Raw genomic sequence first — 12,860 nt, forward strand, 5'->3', positions numbered from 1 at the left:
AGGAATGTATAGAAAGTATCAGAAAATTCACATATATGGAAACATTATATTCTCTGATAGATGGTAACAGTGGATGTATTGTCATTAGCCCATAATCCTCAGAATATCCAATATTTCCTAATTATGCCTGTGATGGATTGTATTGTGTTAGGTTCAGTCTTTTTTAAGAGGACTTTTGGTCCTCTTTTTTAAGAGGACTGTGACATAGTCAGTGAGTGGCATAGTCACTATGCCTGAGTGGCATAGTCAGTTAAGTATCTGACATTGGCTCAGGTCATGATCTTGGGATCATGGATCAAGCCCCCACATCTGGCTCCCTGCTCAGCAGGGAGTCTGCTTCTCCCTCTGCCTCAGTTACCCCCTCATCATGTTCTCTCTAGACTCTTTCTCTCTCTCTCTCTCTCTCTCTCTCTCTCTCTCTCTCATCCTCAAATAAATAAAATCTTAAAAAAAAAAAAGTAGAAGGACTTTTGAAAGTATGATTGTATATTCCTAAATAGTTGAATTATATTAAGGCTTAGGCTTTATAAATTTTAAAATGCTTTAGAATGCCCTATCCATTGTGTATAAAAATTACAGTCAGCAAATGACAATATTAGAAATCATCCTGCAGTTTTGGACCACAGTGTGTTCATAGGTAATATTTGCAGATTTAGAAGATTATTCTGAATAGTAGTTCACGGGATCCCTGGGTGGCGCAGCGGTTTGGCGCCTGCCTTTGGCCCGGGGCGCGATCCTGGAGACCCGGGATCGAATCCCACGTCGGGCTTCCGGTGCATGGAGCCTGCTTCTCCCTCTGCCTATGTCTCTTGTCTCTGCTTCTCTCTCTCTCACTGTGTGCCTATCATAAATAAATAAAATTAAAAAAAAAAAATGAATAGTAGTTCACAGTTCTTTTCTGCCCAGAGTCATGAACATTCCCTGTGCATTGAATGCTTTGCCAGCCTTTTCTGACAAAAGCATATTTCCATACAAGTGAAAAGGACATGTTACTACAGGAATAACATAATTTTCTCTTATTTACATATTTAAAAATTCATTTGGGCACATTTGATAATTCAGACTATTTAAAGGGACATGATCTATGCTACCGTGTTAGCTCTTGCTTCTCATTTAAATTGTTTTACTTTCATCTTGGCTATATAGCCCTGACTTCTGACTTTCATCAGAAGGAGTTTGTTTCCATTTATTCATTCATTCATTCATTCATGAGAGAGAGAGAGAGAGAGGCAGAGACACACACAGGCAGAGGGAGAAGCAGGCTCCATGCAGGGAGCCCGACATGGGACTCGATCCCGGGACTCCAGGATCACGCCCTGGGCCAAAGGCGGCGCTAAACCACTGAGCTACGCGGGCTGCCCAGGAGTTTGTTTTATATCATTGTTTGCATTCATACAAATTTGTGGCAGGGGATACCCGGCTCGCTCAGTTGGTGGAACATACAACTCTTGATCCCAGGGTTGTGAGTTTGAGCCCTACGTTGGGTATAGAGAATACTTTAAAAAAGAAATAATAAAATCTAATAACAAAACAACAGATGTTTGTGGAGAAAGATGCAAAACTTTCTAGTGATTAGTGATACCTTTATTACAGGCTCAGCAAAACAGTCCCTCTTCTACAGGATCTGGCAACACAGAGCATTCCGGCAGCTCCCAAAAACAGATCTCCATCCAACACAGACAGACCCAGGTAGGTTGGTGATCAATAACAGGGGAAAAGATGTTCTTAGGAATAAATTTAACCACATGTAAAATCTATGAGTCTTCTCTTTGTCTTTCCTTTATTTCTCTGACTTTGCCTCATTATTTGTGTATATTATACTCAGAACTTGCATTTTGAATATTAAAGTCTTTTGGAAGGTGCCTTAACTTTTTGAAGTGTTTCTTTACCAGATTCTGGTGTGTTGCAGAGAAATGCTTATGGTATAGTAAGTTATTGAGGAAAGAGCACTTACTTGGGAGACCTCTAGGCCTGGGTTCAAATTCTGGCTCTGCAACTTACACTATCTTTTTGGGCCTCAGTTCTTGAATACAAATCATCTGTGAAATGTGATTGTGATTATACTCTCAGACAGTGTATACAAAATGCTTATTAGGGCAATGCTTATAATATATTTAAGTGAATGTTAATTCCCTGCTTTATGAAAGTGGTTAATTTATTCCTTGTACCTGCTCATTTGACAATACCTAGCTAACTAAACTTCTTTAACATGTGGCACACTGACATAATTTTCTCCTTAAAGAGTTTTCAGAAACTATTTTTAATTTAGGGAATGTTGTGAACATTCAAAATTAGTATCTGAGAAGAATAGTGGATACACCATCCATTCTGTAGTGTTGAGCTAGCCAAATAGTACACTGTGTTTTCTTGAAGTCTCTGGCAATGTGTTACCTTCAAGACAAGATGCTTGGCAATCTGGGAGAATTTCTTAAATCTCAAGAGTAGGATTTTAATTTTATTTGAGTAGATTTTAATTTTATTTGAATTAGCAGCTTTTGGACAGTTGAACAGGTTTTTACAGAAAACTTCTCTCCCCTTCTGAGTGTTGTTTCCACTAGGTGGCGTGTTTGTTCTTTAGAGATTTGGGTCCTCTCTGAACTCCTTTTCTATTCAAAGTTAGTTTCATTTCTAGAGTAGTATGTTTCTGTATTGCTCAATGCACAGTCATTTGAGAATTCATATATTTTATACCAGAGTTAACATGTATTTAAGTGCAGGTGTAGCAAACTATAAGACTTAAAAAATGGGATCAGGAAAGCAGATTTAATTTCTTAAGCCATGTGATTGCAGGCTATTTGTGTTAGCAAGTGCTTTTTTTTCCCCCAGAAAAGTAATGAGAAAATTATGAGATATAATATTTTGAGACTAATCTTAATTTGTTTCTTGTTTGTATAGTCTGACCTCACAATAGAAAAAATATCTGCACTAGAAAACAGTAAGAATTCTGACTTAGAAAAGAAGGAGGGAAGAATAGATGATTTGTTAAGAGTAAGTATTAAAATGTGGTAAGAGATTTTATAACAAACTGATTGATACTGTGTGTATTTGGATTATGCACATACCATAATTATTGTCACCAAATAATAAAGTTAAATAATGGGCAGCCCAGGTGGCTCAGCGGCTTAGTGCTGCCTTCAGCCCAGGGCGTGATCCTGGAGTCCCAGGATTGAGTACCACGTCGGGCTCCCTGCATGGAGCCTGCTTCTCCCTCTGCCTGTGTCTCTGCCTCTCTCGCTCTCTGTGCTTCTCATTAATAAATAAAATCTTTAAAAAAAACTAAAATAATAAACATTTGGATATTTTCCTTTATTTAATCTGAGGGAATCTCAGTAGGAACTAGGATCAAACTTATATCTAAGCACTATCTGCACTATCTTTAAATTGGAAATCTTATGTTGTAGAATTTTAATATTTATGTACTAGGGAAATAGACATGGAGTATTGTATTTCATTTGCAACTGTGGGAAACAACATAAAATATTGTTTTTCTGTTGCAGAGAAGTTTTTGTAATCTTTTTAAAACTTTCACAAGTATTTTTCAGCCCTGGTTTTGCATTTTGTATCTTTTATAAGTATTTGTCTGAGGTTTTTTTATACTTGGAAGAGTAACTTCAAAAATACCTGATCTGGGGACACTTGGGTGGCTCAGCGGTTGAGCGTCTGCCTTTGGCTCAGGATGTGATCCCAGTTCCAGGGATAGAGTCCCGCATCGGGCTTCCTGCGGGGAGCCTGTTTCTCCCTCTGCCTGTGTCTCTGCCTCTCTCTGTGTGTCTCTCACAAATAAATACTTCCTTTCTTTTCTTTTCTTTTCCTTTCTTTTCTTTTCTTTTCTTTTCTTTTCTTTTCTTTCATTTTTTTTTAATTCATGAGAGACACAGAGAGGCAGAGACACAGGCAGAGGGAGAAGCAGGCTCCATGCAGGGAGCCTGATGTGGAACTCAATCCCGGGTCTCCAGGATCACGCCCTGGGCGGAAGGAGGAACTAAACTGCTAAGCCACCAGGGCTGCCCAAAAATATTTTTTTAATATGCAATTTACCATATTGACTGACTCACTCTTTAAAAAACTGTTTTTTATTATAAAAGCAGTATATGCCTATTCTAATAAGTTTAGAGAATGCTGAAAAAATATGACACCCGTAATTCCATTAACTGAGTAATAACATTTGGTACATTTCCTTCAGTAATTTTGAGCCATTTGTAGTGTGTGTGTGTGTGTGTGTGTGTGTGTGTGTGTGTGTGTGTGTGTACACATATATGTAAATGCAAATATAAATGTCTTCCTGATTTATAAATAAATTTGACTAACATTTTTATCTTCTCCAATGATTTAGAAGGTGTAGGTTTGATCTCATTTGTACTAATGCAGTAATTTTCCATCTGGCTCCATGGGGCCCTGAAGGTTCTGTTGGAAGAACCTCCAGGGCTCGCATGACACAGCTGGGTGCGGATCTGCAGTCTCTCTCCCTTATTGAGTAAGACTATTTGAAGAAGGGTTTTGTTTATTAACAATAATAATAATGTTTAATAATAAAGGTAATAAAATTCACTGTATTGTGATTATCACCCTCCAAAAAATTTCACCTCTATTTCTGTAATTATCAAAATACAGTAAAACATAGTATATTTGACTCCCTCGTGTATAGAACCTGGAATCGAGCACGTATCTGAACCATAAGCCTAGTCTGAGTAACATCTGATGTCTTTAGACTATTATTAAATTATTACTTTTAATATTTTTTATAAGAATAATTCTTATATTACAAGCAGTTTTATGACCTAATTTACAATAATTAGTAATGTGTTAAGCTCATTGGCAGTATTATTATTTTTTTGGTCTTATTTCATATTTTGGTTGACTGCAATACATTTAAGAAAAAAAATTTTTTAAAGATTTTATTTATTTATTCATGACAGAGTGAGAGACAGGCAAAGACAGAGGCAGAGGGAGAAGCAGGCTCCACGCAGGGAGCCCAATGTGGGACTTGATCCCGGGACCCTGGGATCACGACCTGAGCCGTAGGCAAGCGCTCAACCGCTGAGCCACCCAGGCATCTCAGTAATTATTTTTTAAGAAGGATATATTAGTGTTTTTTTGTTTCCCTGTAGATTTGAGAATTCTTTCTCTTGCCTTCCCATTTAAAAGGTGTTCTTAAAAAGAAAATAAAAGGTGTTCTTTTTGTGTCATAACTTGTTAGGCTTCTCCTCTAACCTCCTTATTGTATGACGCAGACACACATGTGTATGCACATTTTATATTTTTCTTAGCATTTACTATTTCTGAGAAGACTATGACCAAAGGAACAAACCCTGTAATCTGTTTTCTATGATGGTTATAGGTACTTGCTCCTCTTATTCTTGTATTTCAAAAATTTTTGCCAGGGTACATCTATACAAGAGTCTCTAAATTTTTATTCTAGAAATGTGTGGTTATGCTTAATTTTTGCCTCTATCTTCTGTTGGTCTCCTCCTTGGTTTCTAGCTTGAATCCCTGATCTCTTCCCTTTATTTCTATCACTTCAAGTCTTCTTTAAACATGATTGATCTTCTTTTCTGAATCTCATTAAACATTAATTTGTCTTCCTTATATTTTCTGTTGTTTACTGTATCTTATATCAGTTTTGATTCTAATATTTACATTTTTAGTTTACTTGATTTTATTCCCCTTATATAATTCACTTTTTCTTTTTCTTTTTTTTAATATTTATTTATTCATGAGAGACATAGCCTGAGAGAGAGAGAGAGAGAGAGAGAGAGAGAGAGAGAGGCAGAGACACAGGCAGAGGGGGAAGCAGGCTCCATGCAGGGAGCCCGAGGTGGGACTCGATCCCTGGACTCCAGGATCACACCCTGGACCGAAGGCAGGCGCTAAACCGCTGAGCCACCCAGGGATCCCCTCTAATTCACTTTCTTAATCCATCCCAAAACGACATTCCTTACAGTTTTGGGCTCTGATTTCATAGTTGTCATGTCTTTTTGTGTTTTATGGAATATGACATGCTGTATTCTAAAATGTTCTTTTGATTAGGGGGATCATTTTCATCATTCTCAAGCTAATACTCTTTTTCCTGACTCAAATATTTTTACTAGGTCTGGTTTTTGGTTTCCTTTTCTCCATCTTCAATGAGGAGAGGCATTTTTTTTTAAGATTTTATTTATTTATTCATGAGAGACACACACACAGAGGCAGAGACATAGGCAAAGGGAGAAGCAGGCTCCATCCAGGAAGCGCGATGTGGGACTCAATCCCAGGACTTGGGGATCATACCCTGAGCCAAAGGCAGATGCTCAACCGCTGAGCCACCCAGGCGTCCCTCCATAGGTTCTTTATTATGAATTAGTCACATTTATCCAAATGCACTTTTGCACTTTTGCTTTTGGTAGAGTGGTCCATAGAATTCTATACAAAGAACTGATAGAAATTATACATATAAGGAGAGTAGAAATTGGCGATGGAAGCTGTTGTACATTGGTCACTTTAAAAATGAAGCTATAAAGTCTCAAAAATTGCGTGCCTGTAATATCTTCCATTTGTGCTTTTTTATTGTTTCAGAAACACGTATATCATTTGATTGGGAAATACCAGATCTTTTTCACAACTCAAGCACTTTATTATAAAGTAGCATTTATTTGCTGAAAGACTAGAGATCTTTTGTTAATATAAGTTTAAAAATTGCAAGTCAAAATTGACCTTGGGTTAGTGGTTCTTCCCTTCTCTGTTATTGTAAGAGGTTTGACTTTTTCAAAGTATTTAGCCCTTTCTTCTGACCACAGCTAAGTTAACTGCGTATTTACATTGTGGCATTCTTGAGAACCAGGACCTCATATTCATCTTGTTTGTTAGTTCTGTCTTATGCAGGCATGGGTGTGCCTGGTTTCCCTGGTAAGAAACATTTATGTAAATTCATGTCTCTTTTTCTTTGGAAACAGAATAAATAAACAGAGAACAATTGAACATAACATTATGTGGTTTTTTAAAAAATTTTGTAATTTTTTTTGTATTTAATTATCATTTGTAAGTATTCTGTGAGTGCTTTAAAGTGTTTAATTACCTTTTGAATGTGTTTTAAACATCTCATTAATTGTAGGTTTTTGTTTTGTGACAGTTTAGGTATATGTGATGTACTTGATTTGCCTACAATAACTGCCTTTTGAGAGGAGTAAAACATGATCAGTAGAAAACTTGCTCACTTGTAGTAACAATTCATTTTTACTAAATAGACAAGTTTATGAAGAGAGAATAAAGGAATGAAGTATTTGTTTTTTAAATCTAGTTACTCTTAGCTCTTTGAACCTTAATTTTGCTTTTGATTGCACAATAGGAAATTATGGTTGGACTCCCTAAAAACTGCTTTTGTATTAATCTGTATTCCTTGGAGCTAATTTAAAAACTGTTTTCCCCTTGAAGGCCAACTGTGATTTGAGGCGGCAGATTGATGAGCAGCAAAAGATGCTAGAGAAGTACAAAGAACGATTGAATCGATGTGTGACAATGAGCAAGAAACTCCTCATAGAAAAGGTGAGTGTCTTGGTTGGTGGCCAGCATCCCCGGGTGCTCAGGGTATGGCATTGGTGTTGCTCCTTGTTCCTTACCTGAGATGCACATGCTGGATGGAGAATAGGGCTTTTATGAGAAGACTCATCATGGTTTGACAATTAGAATTCTTTCTTACATGGACACTGGCCCTAGTGTCCAGGGTGATAATTTGGGACGTTATTTCTGATTGTGCCTTGCTTTGAGTGTAATGTTGATTGCACAGGGATAGCTTGTCCCACTTGACTTTATTTGCAGTGTTGCTCTCCTGAATTCTTAACATTCATCCTGTTAATTGAAAGGCACATCCTATTGCTATTACAAACATTTAGCAATACTTAGACTTCCATTTTAGAGATGGTATTTGGAGTAACTTTACATTTATAGTAATGTGATAATTAAGTGCTTTTTATGCTTTGAAAAAATTAAGTTGATATATACTTGAATGCAACTACTTTATTTTTTTTAATGCAACTACTTTAATTGGCTGGTGTTTCCTTTAATATAGTAATTGATTAGTTGCTAGTTATTAGTAACTCTTTCTTGAAAGTTTTTAAAATTATATCCCTAATATGTATTTATCATAGATGGAAACAGTATTGCTAATGAAATAAATTATTATAAGCTAGAAATTTCAGACCGATTGGTGGTTACTTCTGCTGGAATCTTTGGAATGCTGTTAAAAAGACAGGGAGCACTGATAAAAGGGAAGTAGGTTATTTTATTAATGTCAAAGATACTGAGGAGGACTTTGTTTTTAATTCATTAATTTTATAGAAAGGGAACCACATTTTTTCATTTTTAATCTTAGAAATAATATCATACATGTTAATACAGAGAATTTATTTAAAGTTTTAGGATACTTCCTGAAGACCATGTAGAGTCAGCCAGTTGTACTAAATTTTGATCAATATAGTACAAAAAATAAGCATCATGCTGTATCTGAGTTCTCATAGGAGAATAAAGTTATTTTCTATTTGTCCTTTCCCCTAAGTCAAAACAGGAAAAGATGGCATGTAGAGATAAGAGCATGCAAGACCGCTTGAGATTGGGCCACTTTACCACTGTTCGACATGGGGCCTCTTTTACTGAACAATGGACAGATGGTTATGCTTTTCAGAACCTTATCAAGTAAGTGAACTGCATTGATTAAATGAAATTGAAAAGTTAGTTTAAGTTTTCTGTAATTGTAGTCATTAAAAATTTTAGTAGTGGTAGGCACCTCTTCATTCAACTTCAGTCCTTACATGTGTAAAGAAACATAGGGAATGAGGTGAAGTGCTGGTAAAAATGACACAATCAGAGAAATAGTAAATGAGTTCTATATTAAAATTTAAAAGAATTAGAATTGCTGAAGTTAAGGAAGAAAAATCTAGTACTTTTTTTTTTTTTTTTAATTATGTAATGTATTTTCACAAGGAGTCAGTGAGCTTATTGATTCTGGGCCCACAGAGAAATGAAATAGGCAAAGACCTAAGGAAGAATGTCCTGAATTAGGTAGAAAGCAAAATAAAACCCTAGAAGAACCTTATAAGATATGTCTCTGAGGCCCTTTAAGGAGATGGTGTTCTGGTGATTTGAGATAGCGGCTCCCTTAAAGTCAGAGGCTGAGCCAGTGGTCAGGCTAGGGGCCAGCCACAGTGTGTGTCTGTCAGCAGCTTGGAATCTTAAGCACTCATTCACTTTATCTTTTAACTTCACTTTTAACTTTGGTTTGAAACATTCAAGTGTCTACTTGAAGGAGGAAATTGACATTTAAAATCTTAAATTCCAACTGTGTAAATAGCTAATATTAGCTCTGGACTTAAAAAATATATATATCTTTATGTTGTACCTTTTGGTATATCTTATTTATCTTTATTTGCTAGATTATTTCCATCTGAGACTGGGGGGAAGGTCATTGTGTTTTTAGTTGAGGACTCAAACTTTCAATCTGTGGGTCATGGTGAATTGGATGGTTCCATAGACTGCTTTTCCTTTTCCTTGCTGATGTAACTTCTTGAGCAGTAATTGGAGAGTGTGGGACTCCTTTAATAGCAATGAAACATAAAGAAATAACATTTATGCTTGAAATAAAGTGCAGATATTGATCTTATTAATAATCCTAACCTCTGGATTGCACATTATAGTCACTGTCTTATGTATCATACATTACCCTCCACTTAGCTTTGGTATGTTTTTGCCTCACACTTGTACCTTAAGTATGTGTAATTTGGTGTGATAAGAGGCTAGCTGTTGAGTGAAAGATACAATACCCAGGAAGAAAAACAAAGCCTTCTGAGTTAGGCCAGGTGCCAGAGGCTCAGAACGACATCCATTCTAAGTGCTAAGCATAGGTGGCTGGTGAGAGCAGAGATGCACCAGGGCAGTGGAAATGGCTGCTACATGGAGGCATGGCACCCTGACTAGGACGTGTAAATTGCCCTGAGATTGGCATACCATCCAGTTTCTTTCTTTCCTTTTTTTTTTTTTTTTTTTTTTAAAGATTTTATTTATTTATTCATGAGAAACACAGGGAGAGAAAGAGAGAGGCAGAGAGAGAAGCAGGCTCCATGCAGGGAGCCTGACATGGGACTTAATCCTGGGTCTTCAGGATCAAGGCCCTTGGGCTGAAGGCAGCACTAAACCGCTGAGCCATCTGGGCTGTTCCCCTTTCAATTTTAATGCAGAAGTTGAAGTTCTTCAGTTTTAAGTCTTTATTTGATATCCTCATAAATGATTATTCTCTGTATATAAGAAACATGATACATATTTTGGGGATGAAGTAGCTAAACACCAGGTAGTAGTGCTAGGTTTTATAGGAAGAGACAAACCTCAAAACATTTAAACATTTAATCAGATAATTAAATATAGTCTCAGCAGGACCGTCAGTGCAATTCTTTTGTTTTTACTTTGTTCCTCTGCTCTTTTTGAGTGATCTTTATTAATTCCCTACAATAGAAAATTTACCAGCTAGTAGGTAAATCAGAGTTGTATTGCAGTTTTTTCCTTTCCTTTTTTTTTTTTAGTTTTTTTTTTTTTTTTTAGTTTTTTCCTTTCCAAAGTATGTTTGAACCTACTGAAATAGTAGCTTATTTATTTTTTTAAAGATTTTAATTATTAGAGCAAGCACAAGCAGAGAGAGTGGCAGAGGAAGAAGGGGAACAGGCTCTCCACTAAGCAGAGAGCCCCATGTGGGTCCTCATCCCAGGTCCTGGGATCATGACCTGAGCCGAAGGCAGATGCTTAACCGACTAAGCCACCCAGGTGTCCCAGAAAGTAGCAAATTTTACAGTTCTGAGAATATAGTTATATTATATACTGTGGTTATTCAGTACACTCTTCCTTTGAAGTCTTAAAGTCTCAGTCAGTGATGAGGTAATCAAAAAAATTGCTTTTGGTGGGGGGTGTGGTTTTCATTTTTATTAAACAGATCTAAATTTCACCATTAAGTACTGAGCCTAAGTATATGCCGGCCTTATTTCTGAAATATAAAGCTCAGATGACGTAAAGGTTGTTGAATATATTAATCAGAGAATCCGAGAGTTGGCAAAATCTGTCATACGTTTACACATTCAGTGCCACAAGTGAACTCCAGAGAGAGGAAGATACATAAAACTTTGGGTTAGAATTGGCGGAAAACCCATTCGGGACAGAAAGGAGATCCTTGTCACTGATAAGAAATTCTCTTTGACTTCAGACAAGCTAAAAGAGGCTGTCAGTTTACAAAAACCATTGATTTGTACAAAATCACCATCAGGCAAGAGAAACAGTATTGACAGGATAGATGAAGGCTTTGAGTTGTGGGAGTTGACTAGTCTGCAGACGGCAGGGCTGGTTGGGCTGTCACTCAAGTCCAGAATCTGTAGATTAGAAGAGCAGGCTGGAAAGTCTAGATGTAGAGTGGTTAGTGCATTCCTCAAAGGTCCTTGCTTTCCAGTTAGGTTCCTAGGATGCTTTCCTCAAACAGGGAAAAAATTCTTTATTAAGATTTTGTTTAGGGCCACCTGGGTGGCTCAGCAGTTGAGCGCCTGCCTTCGGCCTAGGGCATGATCCTGGAGTCTCGGGATCAAGTCCCACATCAGGCTCCCTGCATGGAGCCTCCTTCTCCCTCTGCCTATGTCTCTGCCTCTCTTTTGCTGTGTCTCTCATGAATAAATAAATAAAATCTTAAAAAAAAAAGATTTTGTTTATATTGAAATAAACAATATTAAAGTCATGAGGTTTGACCATATACAAAATTGTGGTCACTTAAGAAGATACGGATTATCAACAGGAGTAAATTAAACTTCCTAGCATTGTAATGATAGTCTCGGTATTTATTCTGGTGTAGAAGGAGTAATAGAATCCACCACCCCTCCCCCCTTTTTAAGTAGGCTCCATGCCCAATGTGGAGCCCAAAGTGGGGCTCAAATTCATGATGCTGAGGTCAAGAGTCTGATGCTTAACTGACTGAGCCACCCAGGCACCCCTAGAATCCCATTTTAAAATGATTTCTTGTGAACCATGTGATTCTTTGTCACATGATCTATGATGGAAAACAACTCTTGGTTGATATTCTAAGTATCAGATCTCCGTTGAGTGTCTATACCATTACACAGTAGATAAAGAACACAAAATTCTGGAAATCTGTAAAAATTTTTATCTGGGATATTCAGGAGTTATCTGTAGATCATTACTAAATTTTTTGTTCCTTTGGTTAAAATGATGTCTAAAAATACGTGCATTTGTTTTTTAATATCTCTCTTACTAGTTACTGTATAGTATGGTTGGAGTCTGGAATACAGTTTTACTGTTGAAGGTGTCTGTATTCATTTCCTAGGGCTACTGTAACAAAATATCATAAATTAGGCAGTTTATTTATTTATTTTTAAAGATTTCATTTATTTATTCTTGAGAGAGGCAGAGACATAGGCAGAGGAAGAAGCAGAGTAAGAAGCAGGCTCCCTGCATGGAGCCTAGTTCAGGACTCCATCCTGGGATCACGCCCTGATCCAAAGGCAGATGCCCAACCACTGAGCCACCCAGGCATCCCAAATTAGGTGATTTAAAACAACATAAATTTATTCTTTCACAGTTTAGGAGGCCAGAAATCCAAAACCTAGGTGTTGACAGACCATACTTCCTCTGAAGCTTCTAGGGAGGATCATTTTTTGACATTCTGTGGCTTGTGGCAACATAGCTTCAGTTTCTGCCTCCATCTTCACATGCTATTCCCTCTATGTGTCACAGTGTCTTCTCTCCCTTTATAAGGACATTAGTCATGTTGAATTAAGGGCCTACTGCACTCCGGTATGACCTCATTTTAAGTAATGACATCTTCACTGACCCTATCTCCAAAGGTTATA

The 12,860-nt window shown here is 37.1% G+C and overlaps 1 protein-coding gene across 3 annotated transcripts in view; it reads left to right on the forward strand.

Annotated features, from left to right (window-relative positions):
* TLK2 (tousled like kinase 2) overlaps positions 1–12,860 on the forward strand; it is a 117,579-nt gene that overhangs the window by 70,618 nt on the left and 34,101 nt on the right. For all 3 annotated transcript variants that reach the window (XM_041725164.1, XM_041725162.1, XM_041725163.1), the window contains 4 exons: positions 1,594–1,689; positions 2,896–2,988; positions 7,408–7,518; positions 8,528–8,664. In XM_041725164.1, coding sequence (XP_041581098.1) covers positions 1,594–1,689; positions 2,896–2,988; positions 7,408–7,518; positions 8,528–8,664 — 437 coding nt within the window. The remainder of the gene's footprint in view (positions 1–1,593; positions 1,690–2,895; positions 2,989–7,407; positions 7,519–8,527; positions 8,665–12,860) is intronic.

Source organism: Vulpes lagopus, chromosome 12 (genome assembly GCF_018345385.1).
Source record: "Vulpes lagopus strain Blue_001 chromosome 12, ASM1834538v1, whole genome shotgun sequence".
Classification (NCBI taxonomy): Eukaryota; Metazoa; Chordata; class Mammalia; order Carnivora; family Canidae; genus Vulpes; species Vulpes lagopus.